This window comes from Panthera pardus, unplaced genomic scaffold (genome assembly GCF_024362965.1).
Source record: "Panthera pardus isolate Hobbes unplaced genomic scaffold, ASM2436296v1 HiC_scaffold_16, whole genome shotgun sequence".
NCBI classification, from domain to species: domain Eukaryota; kingdom Metazoa; phylum Chordata; class Mammalia; order Carnivora; family Felidae; genus Panthera; species Panthera pardus.
Window position 1 is genome coordinate 82,489,979 of NW_026526721.1, and position 23,753 is coordinate 82,513,731.

Below are 23,753 nucleotides of genomic sequence, written 5' to 3' on the forward strand. Positions count from 1 at the left end.
AGTTGATGAAGTGTCCCACTTTGGCTCAGGTCATGATCTCACAGTTCAAGAATTTAGGCCCTGCGTCGGGCTCTGTGCTGACAGCTCAGAGCCTGGACCCTACTTCAGATTTTCTGTCTCTGTCCCTTCCTCCCCTGCTTGTGCTCTCTCTCTCTCTCTTTCTCTCTCAAAAATAAATAAATATTAAAAAAAAAAAACTTTTTTATGCCTTCTAAATCTTCTGTGCATATCTTGTCTACTCCAAAAATTAGGTAATTAATTAAAAGAAAATCTAGAATGGAAAGTCTAGGTTAAATGACTCAGAAAAATAATCCTAACCTTAAGAGAAAAACAGTAAAATACACTGTGTGTGTGTATATACACGCACACATAAATTTAAGTGTATTAGAAAAAGTACTGAGAGAAGATATGGCAGAATATTAACCCTGGTTTTAACAGAGTGGTGAGAATACTGCGTTTTCTTCTTTACTACATTTTCTAGATTTTCTCCAAATATATAAAGAAGAAAAGAGATTTTTTTTTTTTTTTTTTTTTTTTTTTTAAACAAAGTACATTTGCCTGGCAAGACTCCCTGCTCTGAAGTTGTAGTTGTATGTGACACCCAAGCCTTTGGATGGTGTCTGATCTGCTCTCTAGGACCCCAGGTTCAGTAGTGTCTCGCTCCTTCAGTGGCAAAGGTTGTCCAGGTCTTTTTTTTGCTGTGGTTTAGCTCCTGGTTCTGTGCTCTGCGGCCTTGGGAAACAAGCACCGTTTTGCCCAACATCAGTGCCCCAGCAGACATTTTCCATTTTACCATATTCACTCTGTGAGTTTATTTTTCCAGGCCCTAGGGCATTTCTGCAGTTTGCCTGTGTAACCTCTCTTTCTTTGAGGAAATGACCCCTGAGCTAAGACATTTTGCTAAAGCTTAACCAGCCTCTTTATTTGGTCTCTTTTCCCTGTGCATTCCTTGTGCCGTTAACGTAGATATTTTTCCCTAACAAATTTAGTATGTTTCTTTGAAGGAGTAAAACTGGAAAATCACAAGTTGTCCTGTGTATGGAGCCTGGAATACTCTGCAGTCGTTAGGTTTCCATAGCATTTTCCTGGTGACACACAGGAAGTACTTAAAAGTTAGCCCTCCATCCATAATCCACCAGAACTCTGACATCACCCCTCCCCAGGACTGTGTAGTGCTTTGTTGGCCTATTAGGTGTTCTGTCTCCCTCACAGGTACCAGGAGCTACTGGATAACAACCAAGGTCCTTTCTTCTTGTTCACGTGTGCAATGCGGTGGCTGGCTGTGCGGCTGGACCTGATCAGCATTGCCTTGATCACCACCACTGGGCTGATGATTGTTCTCATGCATGGGCAGATTCCCCCTGCCTACTCGGGTCTTGCTATCTCTTATGCTGTCCAGGTCAGTCTCTGGGGCAGAGCATTACCTCTCCTCACTTGAGTCCTGTGTTGCCCTAGGAGAGGCATGGTAGGGGGCTCTCCCTAAGCCTTTGACTCTTTGAGCTTCTGTCCATCTCTTTGTTAGTAACAACCTAGGCTTGGTTGGGCAGGGAGAATGGGAGAGAGATCCAAGTGCTATATAGGAACAAAGAGATTTAAGTCTGTTGCATGTGTTTAAGAAATAGGTGCTGTTTCTTCATAAATAAACATGATTTTGAAAATAGTTTCTTAATTGTAGGTTTCTATGTTCACCACCCTCCCATCTCTGGCCTTTTCCTGGTCTTCTAAAAAATACTGTGTCCTCAGTATGCTTCTTATATGCATTTTATTTTCAGGCCCCTGATTTTCCCAGTACTGTTACACGTGGAGACCTGGCCCCTAGGGGTAGTCTTAAGGTCTTTAAAAAGCTCAAAGAACAATTGGGAACTTGGGCACTACGTATTTGAAGCTGTTAAGGTGTCATCATGGTGTTGGACAATGGTATTGTGTTTTTAAAAGAGTCTTTATATGTTAGAGAGATGTAAGCTAAAGTATTTATGGATAAAATGATAGGATGTCTGGAATTTGCTTTCAAATAATACAGATGGGTTGCGTGGTATAAATGATACAATATTGCCTTTAAGTTGACAGTTTTTTAAGTACATGGGAGTTCATTATACTTCCCTTTCTACTCCTGTATATGTTTGACATTTTTCCCTATGGGAAAGATCAAAATAAATAAGTAGCAAAAGAAAACCAAGAGGAGATACGTATCTTCACAGATTCCCAAAGATGTCTGTCCGTGTTAGGCAGACTTACTTGATTATTGGGTGGGGAAGAATATGTGTTATATGTGCTGTGTTTGAGGGTCCTCAGTCTGAGGTACACAGGGGCTCTGCATTCTCACTCGTTCCTCTCAGGAGGAAAGGACTGCCAGAGCAGTTGCAGGTGCAAGTATGAAGCCCAGAAGTTACTCAGCTGCAGATATGTGTACTGGAAATGTAAAGATGGATGGAAATCCTTTGGATACAGGAAAGTTAGTGCGTGCAATACCACAATGCCACCTACATTCACTGAGAATTGCAGTTGATTGGAAGATAATGAATGACTCAGTCCCTAAAACTAGCTGCTGCAGGTGTCCGGTTAGTTCGTATATTGAGCTCTAATCCCCTAGATGGAGCAGGTTTTCTATTGTTGGCCTGACATGTATTCATAATGAATTCTCCCTTGGCTTTTGCTTTCCATTATCAGCTAACGGGGCTGTTCCAGTTTACCGTCAGACTGGCATCCGAGACAGAAGCCCGCTTCACCTCAGTGGAGAGAATCAACCACTACATCAAGGTCAGGCTGAGAAGTCCTTTTACTGTGATGTGACCCTTCATGGGGTCCTTTTGCCCTTTTACTGCCTCAGCTGGATGTGCAGGGAGGATGCTTGTTTTCTCTGCCTTATTCCACAGGGACGACTCTTCAGCATGTGTAGAATGGAGAAGAGAATAGCTTAAGAGTTTCTAAATACTTTTGTGAATTGTGTCTGAGAACGTAGGTTCATCAGCTAACTTCTAAAATGTTCAGAATTTTGTTAGTTCGGTTAAGCTGACTACTGTAACATTTTCTTTACCCCGTTTGAAACCACGTATTGTTTTAAATCTTAGCCTAGTTCACTTGCTCTTAACCAGGGAAGGCCATCGGTGTCCCCCACTGAGCTTTAGGCAGAGACAGATGTGGGCCTCATCACTGGAGATTCCGATGCAGTAGGTCTGGGGTGAGACCCCAGCTTCTGAAGTTTTAGAAGCCCCCTAGTTAATTCTAAACTGCACTCATAGTTTAGAAACCAGTTAATTTAGTGGATACTGAGATGATCTAGTTCTTCCCACCTTCCCTGCAGTGCTGCCAGGAGACAGCCTCTTGCTGGTGTCCTAGCTGGAACTCTGAAAGCAGTTTTCTATAGAGAGAAGCAGAGTCATGAGTAGTTAGGATTCGCAAATTTAACTCAGTTCTCAGGAGTTACCTATTTTGTGAACTGCTCAGAGACTTTATCATTGTTTACATGGGAAGAATATATCCCAACTTCCCAATAATTGACCTACAAGCATAGTGTTAAAAAACTACCCTTTCCATTGAGAACTAGTATATTACGTAAACTGCATTTTCCAGCACGCATGCGTCACTGAATTGTTTTGACAATGAGCCTCATTAATTGTAGGATACTTCTTAAGCTTACAAACTGTTATTCTCAGAATGGCAGATAACCATCTAATATATCTGCTAATAGCTGTTCCTTATGTTTATCTGTTAGCCTCGTTGCCCAGTGCTCATGTCTGTGGATAATATGTGGGTGTATATACAGGTGTGTAGTGTTTGATTTAATATTGCCGTTGGTGAGAGTCTCTTGCTGGAGAGGTCAGGGTGATGGTCAGCCATACCAGAGTGGACCCTGCACAAACCAGTCACGTTTCTGAGGACTGACTCCACTGCCAGTCCCCAACCTGGATGCCTGTGCCGGCATGGAGTCCTTCCAGCTTGGAATTTGAGACTTCAGTCTCCACCCGCACCCCCCACCCCTACTGCTGCCCAGAGCACCACAGCCCGTGGCCTTCACTTCCCTATGAGGCTATAAAGCTCCATGACTAGTTGCCAGAGAATTTTCAAACATTACAAGGTGGGGCTGTTGGTAACAAAAATCACCCAAGCAGTTACATTGAACACAGCATTTTAAAGCTGAATGGATTTCCACCATTCTCTAATCCAGTCCTCACGATTTATAGATGAGAAACTAAGACCTAGAGTGAAGAAGTGATATATCCAGGTCACACAGCTATTGGTGGCAAACTGGGATTACAGCCCATGTCTCCTGGGGTGACCGATATGTCAGAATGCCAGGATCTGATCAAGTATTTAGTAAATGGTAGTTTCCTTCCTTTGGGTTTAGGCCATTGGCTTTCAAATGGTGGGATCTTGTTTCAAGTAGAATATTTTCAAAGAATTCCGATCAAAACGGCTGTGTGTGAAGAGCCAGTGAAAGGTCTCATGCCCCACCATTAACCTCCAAGGTGGTTTTGTGGAGAAATTCCGTAAGACAGAAAAGTGTTTGAAAGCTGCTGTCCTCCCCAAGATGCTGCTTAGTAGCCACTGTAAACTGCTAAGTGAAAAGCTAGTAGCCATTGTGCGCTGTCTGGTTTAGTGGTAATAAGCCCTTGCTCCGTTTCATAGGGCGGGGACAGGGTAGCAGCTGCCTCTGTGTGGCTGCTATGGTTGTCCTGATTTTACTTCTCTTTGAAGGCCTTTCAGCCCCCACAGAATCTGGTCAGTCTGATCCAGCCCCTTCTGTCTCCCCAGACTCTCTCTTTGGAAGCACCTGCCAGAATTAAGAATAAGGCTCCCTCCCCTGATTGGCCCCAGGAAGGAGAGGTGACCTTTGAGAATGCAGAGATGAGGTACCAAGAAAATCTCCCTCTGGTTCTGAAGAAAGTGTCCTTCACCATCAAACCTAAGGAGAAGATTGGCATTGTGGGGCGGACCGGATCAGGTAAGAATGCAAAGGCCTCTGGAGAAACATTTGAACCTATCTGAGTTAAGCTTGGGGCCCATGATTTGCTGTTTTATTGACTATCACTCTCATCCCTTCAAACCAGTTCTGTATTAGATGAGTAATGAGGAGAGGGGTGTCTCTGAAGCCAATTTTCTAAATGTGTTCTTAACTCTGCTTTTGTAATATTTAGTGCTTTTTCTAATCATAAAAGTGTACTTTCTCAATGCAGAACACTTGGAGCATATAGCAAAGTGCAAAAGGGGGAAAAACACCCATAACTCCACTACCCAGAGATAATTACTATTAAAATTTTGGTGGGTATCTTGTCAGGCTTTTTCTATCAAAAAAATATGTTTACACAAATGGGGTCATTTTACACACACCATCTCATGAGCTGCTTTTAAGTCTATCAGTTATTTCTCTACGTCAATGAATAGCCTATGACATGAATTCTATGCAGCATGATAGAAAATTCTATTTTATGGATATACCGTAATTTATATTTAACCAATCCCCAGTTGTGGGGAATTGAGGTGGTTGTCAATTTTTCACTATTATGAATAGTACTGCAGTGAACATCCTTATTTCTATGAGGTCAAAATACACAAAAAAGTTAAGTTTTCTGTGACATATTGCCAGTGTTGCCTCATATTTACCAGAAGCCAACACAGCTCTAAATAAGGAACCTGTGTCCCTTTGAAGACAGAAATTATTTTCTTAACCTGATATTGATTGCAAAGAAATTGAGAATTGGCCCTCATTTTAGGCGTTCTTCTTTGCCCTTAGTATCATATTACTTATGTGCCCTTTAGATTTCTAGGGTTAAGAACTGAGTAATTCATTTCTTTCCCTTTCCTTCCTGAATAACATTTCAAACATTGAGTCTTGTTTTGTTTTACTAACTGGTATACCTGGTTTAAGCAGTCTCTCTGGTTCAGTTCTCATTAGCTTTTGGGGCTCCATGCTTCCCTGGCATCAGAACTCTTCCAGGTCTGCTTCTTTCCATTAAAGAAAAAAAAAAGCCTTGTGTCTTTTCTGGCCAATTTACTTTAAAGAACCTGCTAAGAAGAGAAAAAAAAAGCGCCATTTCCTGCTTCCTGCTTGAAGGAATTATTTCATGTCAGAACAATGCAGTTTGTAGGTTTTTTTACACTGGCAGGAGGATGTTCAGCCAAGGAGGGTGGCTGTCCCTAAATCTCTGCCTATGCTTTCCTCCCTCAAATTCCCTCTGCTACATTGGCTTCCAGGGGTACTCAGCTCCCCTGAAAGCTCTAACTGATGTCCCCCCCCTGTGATTCCCTTTGACACAGGTAAGACAGACTGAAGTATTCACTGAGACTTCATTGAGCCATAAGTAGTGACAGAAGAAAAATAAGAAAAAATAAGATAATTATAAATGGCCTGACTTGCAAAATCTAGACTCTAATTCTAACAAGCTTCTGCAAAGACTGTTAGACCGGGACTCTGCCATGGCTATAGTCAAGGACATCACTGTGAGGACCCCATGGCCTCTTTTACTAGTACATTACATCAGTGCAAAGGTAGTCTGGATTCAGAGAACTGTAGGATCTTCCAGTCCAGGTAGCATCTTTTGTTAAGGTGGAACAACTTGATCTATTTATTTGAGGAAAATTCCTCCCTTGGTTTAGATCTTAAAGCACTGCCTTGACACTAAGGGAGAGTCTCCCTGCCTTCCTTGTATGAGGGTATGGGACCAATAACCAGAGCCCCCCCTCCCCCAATCCTGAACAAAGGCATTTACCTATAAGAGGAGAAGGCCTCCTTAAGAATCCTGCTGCGTGGACCCGGTTTCCCAGCTCATTTCTAGTAGATGCATGTAAGGATCACTGCTTCAGGAAGGTGGACATTTCTCAGGGTTCCCATTAGTTATTTGACAGGGGTCTGCCCAGGGAACAAATCCAGACAGTGGAGATGTGGCTGTAGACACTGGGGAGAAGGCAGGATATTTGTGCCCTCAGTGACTGCTAAATAGACAAAGTCATGAAGTTCTCACGAGAGGACTTTCAAAACATGGAGGCAGAAGAAGAGTAAGGGGGGGGTCAAGAACCAGGCATCTGGCTAAGGAAAAGTCATTGAAAAGCTAAAAACCTGTGGTTCTAAATCTAAACCACGGGTCTGAGTTGCAGAAAGGCAGACCTGACTATGTCTTAAGTTTTTGGAGGGTGGGGGCACTATAGCTTTTTAAATGTTTATATCCTTTGACATAGTAATTCTGAGAATGTCTTCCAAGGAAATCATCTGAGGTGGCAGCACAGTTTGAACATGCCATAACATTATTATAGTATTAAATATGTTTCCAGGGGCGCCTGGGTGGCTCAGTCGGTTAAGCGGCCGACTTCACCTCAGGTCATGATCTCGCGCTCCGTGAGTTCGAGCCCCGCGTCGGGCTCTGTGCTGACAGCTCAGAGCCTGGAGCCTGTTTCAGATTCTGTGTCTCCCTCTCTCTGACCCTCCCCCGTTCATGCTCTGTCTCTCTCTGTCTCAAAAATAAATAAATGTTAAAAAAAAAAATTAAAAAAAATATGTTTCCAATGTTAGAGGACTGGTCAAGTAAGCCAGAGCACATCCACATGGTGGAATATATTGCAGCCAATAAAACTTTATTTTGAAAAATTTTTTAACATGGTTGAGTGCTTGTTATATAATAAGTGGGAAAAGGCGATTATATTATTGTATCTCTGGTGTGATCTCAATTCAGAGAAAAAGACTGAAAGGAAATGTATCAAAAATAACAGTAGTGAGATTATAGGAGATTAACATTATCTCCTTGAATTACTTATATGACTTTTAAAATGAAGATTCAATTAAGAAAAGCTATTCTGACCTCATCAGTTTCTCCCTCAGACCTCCTTTTCTATCACAGTTCCTTATCGTAGTAGTTATCTACAGCCACTTACTTACTTAAGCCGAAGCCTCCTTCCCTATGTGTTTACCCCAGAACTTCTTCCGTTCCCAGCTGCTGCGGCAGTGGTAGAAAGGCCTTGTCTTGTTTCTCTCTGGGCTGTGATACGGGGACAGAAAAGAGAGAAGACACCGTGTCCTCTGGTTTGCCCCACTAGTTCCTTACTATAAGCTCTCTGTTCTTCTCACTTTGCCTGAGATGCATTTCAGCCTGTGTGCCCACCCCAAAGGTGAAAAGCAGGCCTTTTTCCAATTTACTCTTGTGAAATTCTGACAGTCCCTCAAACTCCTTCTCAGGCTGAAGCTGTGTGATTTAAATATATATGCTTGGTAGCTCTGGAAAGTGCATTTTTTTTGCTATTTCTGGCAATCATTTTCTTTTTTTTTTTCTTTTTTAATGTTTATTTATTTTTGAGAGAGAGAGAGAGAGAGAGACAGAGTACAAGCAGGTGAGGCACAGAGAGAGAGGGAGACAGAACCTGAAGCAGGCTTCAGACTCTGAGCTGTCAGCACAGAGCCCAATGTGGGGCTCAAACTCACCAACCATGAGATCATGACCTGAGCTGAAGTCAAACACTTAACTGACTGAGCCACCCAGGTGCCCCTCTGGCTATCATTTTCTACATTATCTTAACTAATCAGATGAAATAGTGTTCGAATAGAACTAGAAAATTAGATGATTTTGCCCTAAGAATAAACCAGTTTTGTCTTCACGGAATTTGCTAATTGAGCTACTTTTCTGCATGTCTTTTGACTCCTTAGGGAAGTCCTCTCTAGGGATGGCCCTCTTTCGTCTGGTGGAGTTATCCGGAGGCTGCATCAAGATTGATGGAGTGAGAATCAGTGACATTGGCCTTGCCGACCTGCGAAGCAAGCTCTCCATTATTCCTCAAGAGCCAGTGCTGTTCAGTGGCACTGTCAGGTAAGGACCTGAGCGCCCATGTGCTTCGTGCTGCATTTCGAGGCCAGATGGGCATGTTAGAGCCTCCATGTGGGACTGAGATCTAGTGACCTCTAGTCTAGTGCTTTTCCCACCACCCTGTGCTTCTTACTGCAGAAGTGAGGGGCAGCTCCCCTGCACAAGCCACCTCATTAACGAAACAGGGCCCATGGGCCCTGCAGCATGGTGGTAAAGAAGTCAGCGAGAGGGGCGCCTGGGTGGCTCAGTCGGTTAAGCGGCCGACTTTGGCTCAGGTCATGATCTCACGGTCCGTGAGTTCGAGCCCCGCATCGGGCTCTGTGCTGACAGCTCGGAGCCTGGAGCCTGTTTCAGATTCTGTGTCTCCCTCTTTCTGACCCTCCCCTGTTCATGCTCTCTCTCTCCCTGTCTCAAAAAAAAAAAAAAAAAAAAAAAAAAAAAAAAAACGTTAAAAAAAACAAACGTTAAAAAAAAAAAAAAAAAAGAAGTCAGCGAGATCTGGGCTCAGATCTCTGCCCTGTGACTAAGTTACCTGAACATACCTAACTAAGCTTGTTCCCTCATCTGTAAAATGGGGATTAAAAAACTTTTTTTGTTGTTCATTTATGTATTTTTTGAGAGAGAGTGAGAGCCCACACACGTGGTGGGGAGGGGCAGAGAGAGAGGGAGAGAAAGAATCCCCAGCAGGCTTCATGCTCAGCGCGGAGCCCAGTGTGGGCTCAGTCTCACCAACCGTAATACCATGACCTGAGCGGAAATCAAGAGTCAATGCTTAACTGACTGAGCCACCCAGGTGTCCCAAATGTGGGGATATATTAAATTAATATTATTAAATTAATTAAATGTGGGGATGATCTTCATTGTGAAGGTTGGATAGGTCCATATAAATTATATAAACACTGAGCCTGGCAAACCGTGAGCATCCGATGAATAGTAGCAGCTCATCAGCCTCACTACCATCATCCTTTATCTTCCTCCCACTCCACGTTGTCATCTCCCCTAGCTATGCTCCAAGTTGCAGTTCTCGTGATGGTTTTCTGACCTTATTATTCCTCGTGTTTTTTCTGCCTCTGGAATGATGCCTCTCTGAAATCTGCCAGGATGCCTAAGATAAAATTCCTCTTCTCAACCTGTTAAAATAGTAACTAAGAAGGAAATAATATTTAAGCCCAATATCTTTCCTTATAAATTATCCCACCCTTGCCCTTAGCTTTAAGCTTTTGCCTCCTGGAAACAATGGCTTTCCATAATCCATGTCCGTTTCTATTCAAGTTGCCTCTCCTTTGAACTAAAAATATCTTTAACTATATAGTTGACCTAGATTGGACTTCTTTTTTTTTTTTTTTTTTTAATCACTCTGAAAGTAGTATTGCCATTTCTTTCATTTTTAGTGGTCTTCAAAATAAAAAAAATTGGTACCAACTTAATTTCAAATAACCACAGACTTATCTTTAAAATCAGGTCCCCTCCTTGGACGCCTGCGTGGCTCAGTCAGTTAAGCGTCATATTCTTGATTTGGGATGAGGTCATGATCTCACGGTTCGTGGGATTGAGCCCTGTGTCCGGCTTGGTGCTGACAGCACAGAGCCTGCTTGGGGTTCTCTCTCTCTCTCACTCTCTCTTTCGCTTTCTCGCTCTCACTCTCTGACTCAAAATAAATAAATAACCATTAAAAAAAAATGAGGTCCCCTCCCTTTCTTCAGAAATGGCACCTGAACTCACTGATTCAAAGAGGTTTGGTAGATAAAATGAATTCTCTCCTATACACATGTAGGGTCAACACTCTCGGGTGTGTTTATTTTGGCATTTTCTCTAACCACCAATGAATTTGGGCAGCGTAGAATGGATCAGTCGTTCCCTTTAGGAACTGAGATAACGAAGTCAAACAAATGTCAGGAGAGAATTAGAATTTATTGAAGACTAGGGTCTAAAATTAAGAAATTGAGAGTTGTTGGGGCGCCTGGGTGGTGCAGTCGGTTAAGCGTCCGACTTCAGCCAGGTCACGATCTCGCGGTCCGTGAGTTCGAGCCCCGCGTCAGGCTCCGGGCTGATGGCTCGGAGCCTGGAGCCTGTTTCCCATTCTGTGTCTCCCTCTCTCTCTGCCCCTCCCCCGTTCATGCTCTGTCTCTCTCTGTCCCAAAAATAAATAAAAAACGTTGAAAAAAAAAATTAAAAAAAAAAAAAAGAAATTGAGAGTTGTTGCCAAATCTGCTCTTCCCTCCCATAAATCTCTCCATTTTTAGATGCCACAAGGAATGCCTTTGAGAATATAATTGGCCTTACAATTTTTGGCTCCAGACAAAAGAACCATTTTTTTTTTTATCATCACTTGGAAAAACATTAAGAAACAAAGTGTGTTAAACTTGACTCTGTTAAGGACACTGCCACTGATATGCCTCACGTTTTATCTCTAAATTTTACAGCACTTCATTTGGGGCTGTGAATCAGGGGCTTCTAGAGTTGATGGTTAAGTGCTAGCTTTGGCAGCACATATGCTAGAATTAATGGTTAAGAACTGACCTGCTGGCATGGCAGCTGGTATTTGTAAACCCTCATGGAAGTGCAGCTTTTCTGGGAGTTGAGGCCGTTTGTTACCAACTCCAGAGACATGTTGCTGCTTGATGGACAAGCTTATGGCTGGTGTGCTACTGCCCTGAGTTTTTAGTTATTGTGCTCAGAGTGCTATTTGGGCAATCCACTGTACAAATTTAGGGAATCCTGTAAGTTTCATTTTCTGCCAGCTGTAATTTTGGCTTTTTAAGTCAATAGTAGATGCTGAGGTGAAATTAAATCACAGACCTATGATATTCTTCCTTTTATCTTCTCAGGTCTTACATAAGACCAGGTTTTATCCCAAGGAATATTCAGTTTTTGGTGTTCTTTTGCTTTTCTTAGACTATTAGAAAGCCTGGGGCGCCTGGCTGGCTTAGTTGGTTGAGCGGCTGACTCTTGATTTCAGCTCACGTCATGATCTGAGGGTCATGGGATCGAACCCTGCATCAGGCTCTGCACTGAGCATGGAGCCTGCATAAGATATTCTCTCTCTCTCTCTCTCTAAAATTAAAAAATAATAATAATAAAATAAATTTTAAGAAAGGGTGTCCCTTTCCTTTTTTAATTTTTTTTATTTTGATAGTCTTAATCCCTGTGGAACTTGGGATTTCCCAAAAGCTCCTTAGTGTAAACATCAGAAAGTAATGTTAAGTCTAGAATAATTGTATCAAGAACACTAGATGTTATCTAACATTTGCTGAAGTCATTCCAGAGAGAGGGGATATATGGGAAATCTTTACCTTCCTCTCAGTTCTGCTGTGAAGCTAAATTGGCTCTTAAAAAATTATCTTTAAAAAAAGGGGGGGGGGGGTCATTCTGTGCCAGATACTGTTGCTCTAAAGAACAACAGAACAGTATGTGACAGATGTTGTCCAAAGCATTTTAATTGTATTAATTCATCAAATACTCAAAACCCCATGAGGTAGGTACTATTATTATGCCAATTTTATAGATGAAAAAAATGAAACCCAGAGAAGTTAAGTAATTTGCCCAAAGGTAGGAATCTGAACCTGGGTTGTCAGGGCTCTTATGTGCCACACTCACTGTTTTGCCTCCTGAAGCTATCACAACACCTGCTAATAATCACGACCTTGGGAGGTATCCTGTCTTTCCAAAAACCAGAGTTAGACCTGCTTCCTCAGGGGCCTTACTTTTAGTTACCTTTCTTTTCTAGCATCTTCAAAATCTCATCTGATTCCAGATTTGTACAGGCTTCGCTTATCTTGAAAAAAGAAAAATATGCACTCTCTGCTATTCTCTTGAGTCTTTTTCATTTACTCTACATTCCCCATATCTCTTTTTCCACTTCTAACCTTTTTTCTATCTAATTTTACTCTTAACAACCAGTCCATATTTCTGAATAACTATCTAGAGCTCTCCTTTAGCTTCCTGATAGCAGAAGAAGGTCTGCAGGTCCCAAGTCCCCTGCTCTGAGGCCCCAGGCTGCTCAGGAGCCCCCTCACCCCCACCCCCACCATGGCAGGACGGTGTGGCGTAGCAGTGTCTTCCCATGTATGGGGGCGGAGGGGACTCCTGTATCCTCTCACACTCTCAGAGGTACTCTCAGCCTCATTTAGCCATGGCCACCAGGCAAGCTTAGAATACTGCTAAAGATAAAATATGAAAGACCAAAGATGAAAATGCACTTCTGGCAGCATTAGGACTCCAGGAGTTCTTTTTTTTTTTTTTTTTTTTTAATGTTTATTTATTTTTGAGAGAGAGATGGTGCTAATGGGAGAGGGGCAGAGAGAGAGGGAGACACAGATTGGAAGCAGACTCTAAGCTGTCAGCACAGAGCCTGATGCGGGACTCGAACCCATGAACTGAAGATTACGACCTGAGCTAAAGTCAGACACTTAACCACCAGAACCACTCAGGTACCCCAGGACTCCAGGAGTTCTGACTATTACAAATAGGTGTCTTCATTCTCAGGTGCTTTTTTTCTCCATCCATCCAGCCAGCCAGCCAGCCATCCAGCTACAACTTTTGATGTTGTGCATGCGCAACTTTGCTTTCGCTTCTGTTTGTGGCTTAGACTCGGGGCCATCTGGCTTCTCTAATGACAGTGTATTTTTTTCTATTCCTGACTGAGCTCCCTGTTGAGATCAGTCTGGTCTGTCTTAATGTGTATGTACACCACCTACTGGTGTATGTAAATACTCCTTATATATCTGGAGCCCATTGCTCAGCCTTCGGCGGCTCCGTCAGCTGGTGTGATGAGCCTCAGAGGGTTGAATGTGGAGCCTACCCATGTGTCCACTGAGTCTTCACCCACAGACAATCCGCTGGGGCAGGCTCCTCAGTGAGCAGGTAACTGTATCCCTTGTGTGCATACTCTGTGTCTGATAAGAGGTATGTGGTGAACTTCCTAGGTGTATTTGCTTCCTAGGGATGTCACAACAAAGCGCCACAAACAACAGGAATTTATTGTCTCACAGTTCTAGGGGCTAGCAGTCTGAAATCAAGGTATCAGCAGGATCATGCTTCCTCTGATCCTTCCCTTGTCTCTTCTACCCACTAGTGGTTTGCCAGCGATCTTTGGTGCTCCTTGGCTTATAGATACATCGTTCCAATCTCTGCCTCCATTGTCACCTGGCCTTCTCGTGACCCTCTCTCATAAGGACACCAGTCATGTTGGATTAAGGGCCCACTCTACTTTGCCACTCCAGAATGACCTCATTTTAACTAATTATACCTGCAATGACCCTATTTCCAAATAGGGTTACGTTCTTAGATACTGAGGGATAGGACTTCATGTCTTTTTGGAGAGGACACACTTCAACCCATAACAATAGGCATCACTGTACTGTTTTTTTCCCTAATGTTTTATTTATTTTGAAGAGCGAGAGAGAGCATGCATTCATGCGTGCACGCATATGCAGGGGAGGGACAGAGACAGGGAGAGAGAATCCCAAGGAGGCTCTGCTGGCACAGTGCTCAAACTCACGAACAGTGAGATCTTGACCTCAGCTGAATCAAGAATTGGACCCTCGACCAACTGAGCCACCTAAGTCCCCTGGACTACCTTCTTCTTTAAGAGATATGCCCACAGAGATAATAGATATTAGATGGTATGCTTATAGAAGATTAGTCTTCCCCATCCAGACTTTTCACAGATAGGACTTTATCAGAACTCTTTTGAGCCTGGTATTCAGGATCCTGGATTATTGTGTCCACTTGGAAAATGCATTGAATATATGAATCAGAAAGCCACCAAGCATTGGAATGAGACAGCTAATGTGTCCACATGTACCTTGTCTATTTAACAGCTGCCAGTGATTGAATGTCTGCCTTGTTCCAGGCACTGTAGGTATATTATCTCTAATGTTTACAGTAACTTACTGAGTCATGTCACTATATCCCCATTTTATAGAGCAGGAGACTGAGGAGTAATTTGCCCAAGGTCATGCAGATGGTAAGAAGCAGAGTGGGGATTTGAGCCCAATCTGCCTGGATTCTGTGTACTCACACCCTCCCTGCATCATACTGTTCTTCGCCTCTGTGATTACAGAAAATGCTTAAATTGTGACACACTAATGCCTCTTACCAGGAAGTCAAATAAGAATGTGTGTTCCTTTATTCTTACAACAAATAGTAGACAATATACATGGGTTTCAACAGTGAATAAGATCCAGACAAGGATGCTGATCTACTGGGGGAGACAGACAAATGAACAGAGAGACAAGTGCTTTTTTATTTAAGATGGGGATAAAAAAGTGAGGGAACTGAAATATAGAGAAGTTAGGCTAACTTGGTCAGGGTCACACAGTTGTAATAGAAGCTGTACAGGAATCAGCAAGTCTGGTCCCAGAACCCTTTCTTTTACCAGTGTCTCTCAAGCAAAAGGGTGGGGAGAGGTGCACATGTTCAAAGGGCATAAGAGCAGAGCCAGTTAGAGTCTCCCAGCAGAGTCCACAAGTGTCCCAAAGGGATGAGCGAGATCGGTGCCAGCCTGTGCTTCCTCCTGTCAGGTGGAGTTCTGGGATAATGTCCTGCTTGCATTTATGTGCCTGGAATTGCTAACCCCAAGCATGGAGACGGATGTGACACAGAGCTAAAGTTTTCCCAAAGACTTTCCTATTTCCTGTATGCCAAGTATAATTTTATGGACAAAGCAAATTATACCTAATACCTTTCAGGTTACTAGAACTATAAATGTCATGTTTAGATGGAGACAAGGCACTGCAAAATTCATGTAACATCCCAATTTCTATCAATTATCTGTTCCACCCCACCACTTTACCCTCATCCTCTAGGACAAAGAGCTGATTCCCCTGTCTTTTAAGATTCCAGAAATGTCTAGGCCAATTTTTTGGTATCATCCTTGATGTTCTTAAGGCAGATACTATTGGTACAGTAAGCAAGAATAGTCCCCAACCTGCTTTTCTGTTCCAGTAAATTCCTTCCTCTTGAGTTGCTGTTCACGCTCTTCTTTCTCCTCTACTGGATCAGCTCCTCCTCCTGGTCAGCCAGCTGACCTCGAGTCCCTGTTCAGTGACAGGCTCTCACCCTGGTGCATCAGGATGTTTTTCTAAGTTTGAACAAACAGAGAGATGTATTTCAACATGTATATGTCGAAATGCTAACGGTGTTTGTTTCTGGGGGGTCAGATTAGAAGTGATTAAAATGTCAATTGGCTTTGGTTTTGTGTTTCACATATCTGTATTTCTTAATTTTTCTGTAACTAACTTGTATTATTTACATAATAAAAACAATAAAAGTTAAATAAAGTTTTATAAAGAAGACAGAGAGGTGGTGCCTGGGTGGCTCAGTTGGTTAAGCGCAACTCTTCATTTCGGCTCAGGTCAGGATCCTGGGGCTGTGAGATTGAGTCCTGCATCTGGCTCCATGCTGGCACTCTGGAGCCTGCTTGGGCTTCTCTCTCCCTCCCTCTGCCCCTCCCCAACTTGGGCTTATGTGCGCGCACGTGCTCTCTCTCTCTCTCTCTCTCTCAAAAATAAATAAACTTGGGGCGCCTGGGTGGCGCAGTCGGTTAAGCGTCCGACTTCAGCCAGGTCACGGTCTCGCGGTCCGTGAGTTCGAGCCCCGCGTCGGGCTCTGGGCTGATGGCTCGGAGCCTGGAGCCTGTCTCCGATTCTGTGTGATTCTGTGTCTCCCTCTCTCTCTGCCCCTCCCCCGTTCATGCTCTGTCTCTCTCTGTCCCAAAAATAAATAAAAAATGTTAAAAAAATAAATAAATAAATAAATAAATAAATAAATAAATAAATAAACAAACTTAAGAAGAAGAAGACAGAGAGGTCTGGCCTGTTCCCATGTATGATCCTATGACAGATAACCTTTGCAGGATGGTCACTTACATGTTGGATCATTGTGAAATTCCTACTGTGTTTCTCTCCAGATCAAATTTGGATCCCTTCAACCAGTACACTGAAGACCAGATTTGGGATGCCCTAGAAAGGACACACATGAAAGAATGTGTAAGTAAAGCACAGAGGGAGCACTTTGCTGGAAATCTGGGGGCAGGGGGGGAATGCAGTGACACGTGTGTCCAGCCTGGCCTGTTGCTCTATTTCCAGGATGTCTGTGAAATCCTATGAAGGAGCACTTTAGATAAGGCTTCCCAGGCATTTCAGAAAGGGCATAAAAGTTGATATCTCTGGACCATGGTCATATTGCCCTTTTGCTCCCTATTGATTAAAAAAGATATTAATGACAACCACTCAGATTCTGTAATGCTTTTAAGTTAATTTCTATTTTATTCATCATGACAGTATAACATGTTTTTGAAGCATCTGAATACGTATCAAATCCACAAAAAGCATGCAGCATGCATATGGAGTCATAGACTTCTTGGGGTAACTCAGTATGTACCCTCCCAAGGCCACAGGTGATCCCCTTGACCTGGAGTAGGTCTCTCATGCCCCTGAGTTGAGTAAAGCTCTGGATCCCCTGCCCTGACTCAACTAGATCAGCTGTGCCTTTATCACTTATATATTGACCTTCCTCAAATAATTTCATTTGAAGAGTAGGCTCAATAGCTTATTTTAAAGGCAAATTTAACAGCCATGGACCTATAGCTTTGAAATTCAGAAAGAGTGATCTCTTTGCATGACCATATTTTCAGAACCAAAATTAGGGCCACCACCGGACAGGATTTGGGGACATGAAAATACTGGAATTTCTAGGACCTTTTAATGGTATGAGGCTAACAGAATAATCTATCTGAAATATGGAATGTCCTAGAAAATGAGAGTCCTCGGGGCACCTGGGTGGCTCAGTCACTTAAGCGTCCAACTTCAGCTCAGGTCATGATCTCACGGCTTGTGAGTTCGAGCCCCATGTCGGACTCTGTGCTGACAGCTCAGGGCCTGGAGCCTGCTTTGGATTCTGCATCTCCCTCTCTCTCTGCCCCTCCCCCACTAGCACTCTGTGTCTCTCTCTCTCTTAAAAATAAATAAACATTAGAAAAAAATGAGGGTCCTCGTACATGTGATCGTAACACCTGTACCTTCTTTCCAGATGAGCCAGATTTGTGGCTAAAAATTGTTTCATCTATTTCAGAATAATTTATTTTTGCTACTGGAGTTTTGACAAAATTTAGTATAGTTTTTGTTTATTCGTTGGTTTTTTTTTTTTCAAAATTTACTTTTGGACTCTTCAAGTCCCGACCTTCCTTTCTCCTTAGATTGCTCAGCTACCTCTGAAACTTGAATCTGAAGTGATGGAGAACGGGGATAACTTCTCAGTGGGGGAACGGCAGCTCCTGTGCATCGCGAGAGCCTTGCTCCGTCACTGTAAGGTAGGTGGTTTGGTGAGCGGTGGGGAGGAAGAACAGCCTTTCTCTGTCATAAGAGAACCAAAGGCATTCCTGGCACGAAGCCCAGTGGAGCATTTTAGGAGCGTGCCCAGAGAGGCTTCTAAATTAACCTTGACACGATCTGGGTATACAAGTGTTTTTGAGCCTTCAGACTTCCCTGAGCCTTTAATTTCCAAAGGTGACTTTTGTTTCTGACCAGTGAGTAGCTGTAGTACTGTTGGAAACCATAGACTTGGAGATATGCAGGCCATCAGATCCAGTCGCCTTGTTTTGTAAACCAGAAGAGGAAGATCCAGAAAGATGTTTTTCCAAGTCACAGAGCAAGCAGGAGCAAGCATTTTGTTAGATCAGTATTACACGCATTTCCTTTTATTTGTGGAAATGAAGGTGAACACATGGGTTTGAAGTTGTCTCCGTTCTAAGCAAAATGGTTCTTTTGCATATGTGTGTACTTACTTAGGAAAAACAGATTACGGTTTAAATAATAAAATACATTTTAGTGAAGCCTAGATTAAGTAGAATGCTTAGGAAGAAATTGGTTGGATCTCTCTTTCTCCTCTCTTCTCTGGCAGATTTTGATTCTAGATGAAGCCACAGCCGCCATGGACACGGAGACAGACTTACTAATCCAAGAGACTATCCGAGAAGCATTTGCTGACTGCACCATGCTGACGATTGCCCATCGCCTACATACAGTCCTAGGCTCCGATAGGATTATGGTGCTGGCCCAGGGACAGGTACTGAGCCCCTGAAGGACCGTGGCTTGGCATGTGGCCTTGTCTGGGAGGAAAACTGGCCCCTGGCAGGACTGGGCTGATTGCCATCTCAGGACGATTCTTAGCTTTCAGATAAACATCCTTAGCAGCTCTAACCTGGCGGCTGCATGGAGGGATACAGCCCCCCCAATCAAGAGATTGAGTAGGAGCACTCTTCCTGGGTTCTCATTATATTTTACTACCTGCTTTTTTGTTGCTTGTAAAAGTGACACTTTGACTTAGGTCAGAAAGCATGTGTTCATACTAACTCACTCACGTAGGCAGGAATTGCCCGAGACATATTGAGACCAGCCACCTTCTGTTTGCTCTCTGCAATCATGTGGTGTTGCCAAACTTCTCATCTGGCTGTTCCAACCTTTCCCACAATCTGGCCCAGCCTAGCCGCCTTCATTTCCCCCTCTCTCCTTGCAGGTGCCGGTGGCTCTAACCAGTCTTGCATACCCTAAGCTGGTTCTCTCCTCTGTTCTTCCCTCACTTGGTTCCATCTACCTCCAGCACCTTTTCCTCTTGTCCCCTCGCCCACATCCCTACATCTGTCTGCATACAGTCTGCCTGTCTCTCAAGAAAGACACGGCTTAAATGCCCTGATTGCCTCTGCCACCTTAAACTGTATGTGTACCTCTTCTGCCTCCTCTGATGGTAACTGGCTAATGCTCTTTCTCCCCTATTAGACTGTAAGCTCTCTAGAGTCATGGGTCATACTTCATTCATCTTTGGGTCCCTGGCAGGGCTCTGTACTATGTTCTTTGCACATGATAGACGTTAAGTATGTCACTTAAGATGTTAAGCAGATTTGTGTTGGCCGGGTACCTCCTTTGTGTGCCCCTGGGATGGCAGCAAATTGATGGTAGCAGGCACAAGCCAGTTACGATATATAACTTGTCTTGTGTTATATGAGACAAGTTACCATAATACCACTTTCTACCATAATAGCCACTTTCATTGGATGTTTATTATATGTCAGGCACCGCAGTAAGTGCTTTTATATACTGCCTCTCAATATATAACTAATCATCACAACCTCTGAGAAAGCTACAGATATTTTAACCCTACCTTCCAGAAGAGGAGACAGGCTCAGGGAATTTAACCTGTCTCCAGTCCGCAGGAAGGGAGAGTTGGAGGCAAGGTAGGCCAGTGACTCCAAAACCATGCTTTCCACTACTGGACTGCACTATCCCTCTATTTGTAGAGAAGTACTGAGAAAAACATCTAACACTGCAGATTTAGTCTGGGCTTCACAGCTTGGTTTGAGAGGACATAGGGTTAATGATTTTTCTCCTCATATTGAAATTATGTTAACATTAATGGTCTTTTGTTACCATCTTTGTTTGCATTATCCTAAATGTTTAGTGAGATTCTGTTACACATTGGATATACAGAGCTACTACTCTGTACATAGGTATTAAATAGAATATAATGAAATAAAAGTAGATGGGACCAAGAACACCTTCTGGGAAATTCTTTCTTAAAGACACACATGCACACCACTTTGTTTCTATGAGTGGCTCAATGTTTTGGAATGGGGATTGATTGGCTCTTAATGAGGAACTCTGTCCTTCCCATCCCTTAATTTTTGTGTTCATTAAAATTCCTTGTAATTTTAGGAAAACATGGAAAAAAAAAAGCATAAAAGCAAAAATAAGTCATTTACGCCCCCAGGGATAAGCATCATTAATACATTAATTTGCACCCTGCCAGCATTTTTCATGCCTGTATGCACACAGACTCCAGCAGATAGGATGTGCTTTGCTGTAGACACACAATACCAGAATGAAAGAGGCTTGGATGGCGGGAGTTCATTATCCCATGGCAGGAGGCCTGATGGTTGGTTATTCAGCAGCTCAGCAACGTCAGCTTCCAGCCAGCTCCTACCTTCTCTCCCCCTCATGGTGCAGGATGTCTGCTCTAGCTCCCAATGTCATATCCTCACACAGGCAATCCTGTGGAAGGCTTTGTCCTTATGTCTGTATCTAGTGGGCAGGACAGCCTTTCCTAGAAGCACCGCAGAGACTGCTCCTTGGTCAAGGCTATGCCCCATGTCTTGACCCTGTAGCAAGAAAAGCTGGGAAAGTGAATATGTGACATTTTCTGCCTCTATGGTGGAAGGCAGGCTCTGCCAGCATATCATTCAGTTTTTTGCTACAATATGATTTTCAGTGGCTACACTGAAGTCTGTCATAAGAATGGATAATCGACTGGATGGATCCCTTACTTCCTTTTTTATTCCACCGACCCAGTATTTTGGGCTGTTCTTTTTCCATCATCGGGTTGGGATCAGTTTGTATAACAAGATGAGATTTGCCTGCTATGCCGTTGACTTGAGCTGTAATTTATTCCCCCACTGAGATTTATGTGAAGGAAGTCTGGATGTCTTTGTCCCTAACCTTTCCTTATACCCTAGTTAGTAAAAACAAAAAACCAAATGCAGAACCCATTTGGGCGTGGCAGGACTGATCAAAGTGTCACTGCGATTCTTCCCCAGGGGGACTTGGGGTTTGCCCCCTTCCTGGCAGTGGTCCTCTGAATGACCCCAAGTGATGTGTCTCTTTCCTTTGCAGGTGGTGGAGTTCGACACCCCATCAGTCCTTCTGTCCAATGACAGCTCCCGGTTCTATGCCATGTTTGCCGCTGTGGAGAACAAGGTCGCTGTCAAGGGCTAACTCCTCCCTGCTGCTGCCACGTCTCTTTTCCTTGGAGCATTGCCATTCCCTGCCTAGGGCGGGCCCCTCATCACGTCCTCCTGCCGAAACCTTGCCTTTCCCAATTTTATCTTTCGCACAGCAGTTCAGGATTGGCTTATGTGTTTCAATTTTAGGGAGAGTCATATTTTGATTATCGTATTTATTCCATATTCATGTAAACAAAATTTAATTTTTGTTCTTAATTGCACTCTAAAAGGTTCAGGGAACCATTATTATAAATGTATCAGAGGCCTATAATGAAGCTTTATACGTGTAGCTATATCTATATATAATTCTGTACATAGCCTATATTTACAGTGAAAATGTAAGCTGTTTATTTTATATTAAAATAAGCACTGTGCTGATAACAGTGCAAATTCCTTTCTATCATTTTTGTACAGTTTGCTGTACTAGAGATCTGATTTTGCTATTAGATTGTAGGAAGGGTAGCATACTGTTCTTCAGCTGGTGGTTTCACGGTGCCGGGTTCTCTGGATGTCCAAAAGGAAGATGTGTGGCAATAGCGGGCCCTCCAGCGGCCCCCTCTGCGCCTCCGCCCAGCCACTCCCAGGTGGGGTAGAGGGGGCGGCTGGAGGCCATGCAGAGCGCCGTGAATTCTCAGGGCTCCTGCTTTCTGTCCTGTTGTCATTCACTGTTTCTGTTGGGAGAGCAGTGGGGTAAAGCCCCAGACCCCTTTTCACTCCCTCCGTCGGGAATGAGAATCACAGAAGAGCATTCCTCGGACAGGGGGCGTTTTTTTTCCTGCCTTCCTCTTTTTGCTGTTGTTTCTTAACCAGAATCAAGTCTATTCCGAGTGTCCCACTGCCTCAGGTTCCTAACGCTGGCCACTGCACAGAGCTCTCCAGCTCCTACACCCGCTGGCTCCAAACCCGGGAGCCAGCTGCTGCTTTCTTCGGTGGTACTTTTTCATTTGCCTGGTCCCACGCCTCCACGGTTCAGTGACAGGGTTCAGGAGTTTGTGGGTCTGTTCTCTCTCCCTGCAGTTGTCACACAGTCTCTGTCTCTCTCCAAAGTCTGCGACTTTAAGCAGCTCTTGCTAATCAGTGTCTCACACTGGTGTAGAAGTTTTTTGTACTGTAAAGAGACCTACCTCAGGTTGCTGATTGCTGTGTGGTTCCGTGTGTTCCCGCAAACCCCCTTTGTGCTGTGGGACCAGTAGCTCAGGTGGGCGTGGTCGCTGCTGTCATCAACTGAATGGTCAGAGTTGCATGTCGTGACCAACTAGACATTCTGTCGCCTTAGCATGTTTGCTGAACACCTCGTGGAAGCAAAAATCTGAAAAAGTGAATAAAATTATTTTGGATTTTGTAAAACTCTTGGTGTAGAAAATAGTTTTCTGGGAAGGGAGCAAGATGTCTTTGTAGTGGCTTTGGTGTACAAGAGCCTTGGATCTGAATATCCAACGAGGGAGTCACATGCCAGAAAGACCCGTAACGGAGTGGGCTGGTTGACAAGGGGGGCGGGGCCTGGCATGCCTGGAATCCTCTGTGGTGGGCTTTAGTTCCTATAGCCTGTGTTCTTGGGCATGGTCACCAGACAAAGTTCCTGTGGGACTAATAAGAGGTGCAGAAGGGCAGGGTGAATGGCTGTGGGGAGGTGGGAAATTGTGGTGAAGTAGATTTCAAATGAACAGTTAGTTGAGAATTCTCAGCAATTCAAACAATATGCAATCGCCCTTTCAGCCAGGTCATTCAGATTAACTCATTGAGAATTAAGTACCATTCAAAAGGTACTCATTCTAAAGTTTCTCGATATATTGTGTTGAATGCAGCCAAGAAAGCTTTTAAACTATTTGTAGTGGCTCTGCTGACCACCAGCGGAAATCATATCTTAAGCCTAGCTATTTGTGTAAAAATTCAGCTCCTTGGGGCTCCTGGGTGGCTCAGTCAGTTAAGCATCCAACTTCGGCTCAGGTCATGATCCCACATGACCTGTGAGATCGAGCCCTGCATCGGGCTGTGTGCTGACAGTGCAGGACCTGCTTGGGGTTCTCTCTCCCTCTCTCTCTCTCTCTCAAAATAAATAAACTTTAAAATTAAAAAAATTCAGCTCCTTGTCACGTAGCAAGTGCTTGGTAGGCGTATGTGGCCTGGACGGTGCAGGTATGGAACATTCCCATCATTGCAGAATGTTCCGTTGGATAGCACTAAGGTAAACA

The 23,753-nt window shown here is 43.6% G+C and overlaps 1 protein-coding gene across 6 annotated transcripts in view; it reads left to right on the forward strand.

Moving 5' to 3' along the window:
- Positions 1 to 22,908, forward strand: part of ABCC5 (ATP binding cassette subfamily C member 5) — a 90,102-nt gene extending 67,194 nt beyond the window's left edge. For all 6 annotated transcript variants that reach the window (XM_053903591.1, XM_019463315.2, XM_053903590.1 and 3 more), the window contains 8 exons: positions 1,213 to 1,399; positions 2,668 to 2,757; positions 4,753 to 4,942; positions 8,630 to 8,789; positions 16,699 to 16,777; positions 17,986 to 18,099; positions 18,690 to 18,854; positions 21,452 to 22,908. In XM_053903591.1, coding sequence (XP_053759566.1) covers positions 1,213 to 1,399; positions 2,668 to 2,757; positions 4,753 to 4,942; positions 8,630 to 8,789; positions 16,699 to 16,777; positions 17,986 to 18,099; positions 18,690 to 18,854; positions 21,452 to 21,553 — 1,087 coding nt within the window. In that variant the 3' untranslated portion in view covers positions 21,554 to 22,908. The remainder of the gene's footprint in view (positions 1 to 1,212; positions 1,400 to 2,667; positions 2,758 to 4,752; positions 4,943 to 8,629; positions 8,790 to 16,698; positions 16,778 to 17,985; positions 18,100 to 18,689; positions 18,855 to 21,451) is intronic.
- Positions 22,909 to 23,753: the final 845 nt, after the last annotated feature.